Source organism: Condylura cristata, unplaced genomic scaffold, assembly GCF_000260355.1.
Source record: "Condylura cristata isolate star-nosed mole 26May11 unplaced genomic scaffold, ConCri1.0 scaffold00001, whole genome shotgun sequence".
NCBI classification, from domain to species: domain Eukaryota; kingdom Metazoa; phylum Chordata; class Mammalia; order Eulipotyphla; family Talpidae; genus Condylura; species Condylura cristata.
Window position 1 is genome coordinate 60,971,277 of NW_004567102.1, and position 2,713 is coordinate 60,973,989.

General features: G+C 34.5%; 1 protein-coding gene across 3 annotated transcripts in view; it reads left to right on the forward strand.

Annotated features, from left to right (window-relative positions):
• The window catches only part of CLVS2 (clavesin 2), a 68,468-nt gene that overhangs the window by 11,361 nt on the left and 54,394 nt on the right, over nt 1-2,713 (forward strand). For all 3 annotated transcript variants that reach the window (XM_012722934.1, XM_012722933.1, XM_012722935.1), the window contains exon 3: nt 2,425-2,599. In XM_012722934.1, coding sequence (XP_012578388.1) covers nt 2,425-2,599 — 175 coding nt within the window. The remainder of the gene's footprint in view (nt 1-2,424; nt 2,600-2,713) is intronic.

Here is a 2,713-nt window from a genome sequence, read left to right on the forward strand (position 1 = left end):
ACACACACACACACACACACACACACACACACACACACACATATATATAGATATAGATGTAGATATAGGTATATACCTATATCTATATCTATATATATATATGTGAATTTCTCTCAATTGGGCAGTTTAGGAAAATTATAGTGTGTTGTTTAAAACAAATTATCTCTTGTTTTCAGCTGCTGCTGGTGTCATGATTTATTCTTACTATACACATTGTATCATCCATTTTATATGCAAGATTTACTAAATGCTACTCTGATGACAATGCTGCTTGGCATCATTACGGGGACAACGAATGATCATAGTGAAGGAAATTTGATGTTGGAATTCTAAATTTTTCTTAACCATCATATTATGAATTTCAAAAAAGTATTTTTATGAAGGGGATCTAGAAATCTAGCCTTCCTGGTCCAGCTTTCCATTTTATAGATTTATAGATCTTGGTCATAACACTGTTAAGTCATTATATTTAAAAGTCATAGGCCAGTCACATAATGACAGATAAAGATATTCAACCATACAAATATCATAGTTTTAAAGACAAATAAATAATAGACCTCTCTGAAAAAGACTTAATAGCTGTGTATTCATAAGGCATTACAGGTCTAGATCTATAAAATAACCTTTGTACAAAAGTTTAAAAATATTGTCTTCATCCTTGTCTTTTGCAATGTGACAGGCTATCCTACATGTCATCATTAACTTTTTAAGTGAAATGTACAAACATTCTTTGGTTTTGATCATACCCCTCTAGAGTGCTAGTGATGGTTACTATTAAAACAGAAAGTACGCTGTGTGTCTTTCCTAACCAACATAAACTAGACACTTGCTGTATACCTGGTATTGTGCAGAGGCTTCCACTTTAAATCATGTCTTTGACTTCCCTCCCCCACGCCCATCCTGCTTTGTCATTTCAGTGAGATATAATGTGATACTCACAGGTCTTTCTTTTTTTATTCATATAAGATTACTTGACCTCAGAATAATAAATCAATGACATGACCAATGACACAGCTAATGAGGGAGAGGGAAGTGATTCCATCTTGAAGTTCTCTGACAACGTGCCCCATTGCTTGGTTAATGCTTGGATCCTGAAGAGATTTTTTCATACTTGTGACTTTACAGATGAAGAACTGAGGCCCAGCAAAAGTGAGAAATCACTGTTTCTCTATTCGTTGTTCCTTTCTTTTTGAACAACTACATTTATTCTAGTTGCCTCCAAATAATTTTAGGTATAAAAGCAAAACATCACCTTCCTATTGCCATCTCGCCTGTAATCTTGATGAGTCCATTACTTCCATTAGATGCTGATGATTTCTATTCCTAATCTACCACCTTCCCCATTCCTTCTTTTCCTTAAGGTTTATTTTCCCCCCAGTTTTTCCTGAAAATATGCGTGAATATGTGAGGAGACTACAGCTTGAAATTCAGCTACTCAGAAATTGAGATTGTTAAAACATTTCATGCTTTTGCCAATTCCCTCTTAAATATTCCAAACTCTACATGCCAGCCATTTCCACAGTATCCTCTATTTGCATTACTGACTTTAATTAAAGATTTTATCATTTACTCAGGCTCTGATGCTAGACTCTGTGCCATCTTTTACTCTCCCTTCAGTTTTGATCTCCAAATCTAATGATCAGATATTAACACCTTTACCTCTGAAATACTTCTCAAGTTTCTCTTCTTTGTTCTAACATCCATGGCATTTGTCAAGGCAGCATCTTTTTCAACAGTCAGTGTCTTTGTATTCTAGGTTAGTTCCCTTTTGCAAGAACCTCAAAAGCATGTATAGGTTTCTGTGTGTACCAGGCATGTGCTAAGCTACACTGTAGAAAAGGAGATTTGGGTGACCTGGACTAGAATAGGCAGGTAGGTTTTTCCCTTCTGTTTCCATTGCCTTTCGTTCCCTTCATTCTGTTCCACTTTTCTTTCTTTTTTTTTTTCTTTTATCTTTATGATACAAACTCACTACAAGTCATTAAAATCTATTGACAATGTAACCACAACTGTTCACATATGTTTTTATTTATTCATGAGCCAAAATCAAATTTCAGTCTCAATTTTCAATTATGAAGAAAGGAAAGGTCAGCATTACTGAGAACATTCATCAGCTATTTCAAAAAGTCCTGTGTCTACCTTTTAGAATATTTGAAATGAAATTTTAGAAAATCATAATAAGATTTAGAGGTAAAGGACATCTTTGTAAAATATGAAAAAACTAGTTTCTTCATGAACATCGTGGTTAAATTCTGCTATGTCCTTTGAGTGCAAGTAAGTCCTCTCCATAGGTATTTCAATAAAATCACCTCCTTAATATGCTAGAGCTGTCCTAAAAGGAATTTTTATTGTGCTAAAAACTTTCTATAGTTATTTTCAAAAGTAGTTGTTAGATTTAATGCATTTCTTTCCTGTTGTTGATAGGTACACACTGGTGGATATTTTGCGTGCCATCTTACTTTCTTTAGAAGCCATGATTGAAGATCCTGAGCTTCAAGTGAATGGATTTGTTTTGATCATAGACTGGAGTAACTTCACCTTCAAGCAAGCCTCTAAACTTACACCAAGCATGCTTCGACTGGCTATTGAAGGCCTTCAGGTAAAAATACCAGTTTCTTGGCCTCTATTGTTTATGTCTCTTATCTAGTATGTTCCATAATAAAGTATCTTACTTAAAGAATAAAAAACAGTTACTTGAGGCCCTCCCTGGTGG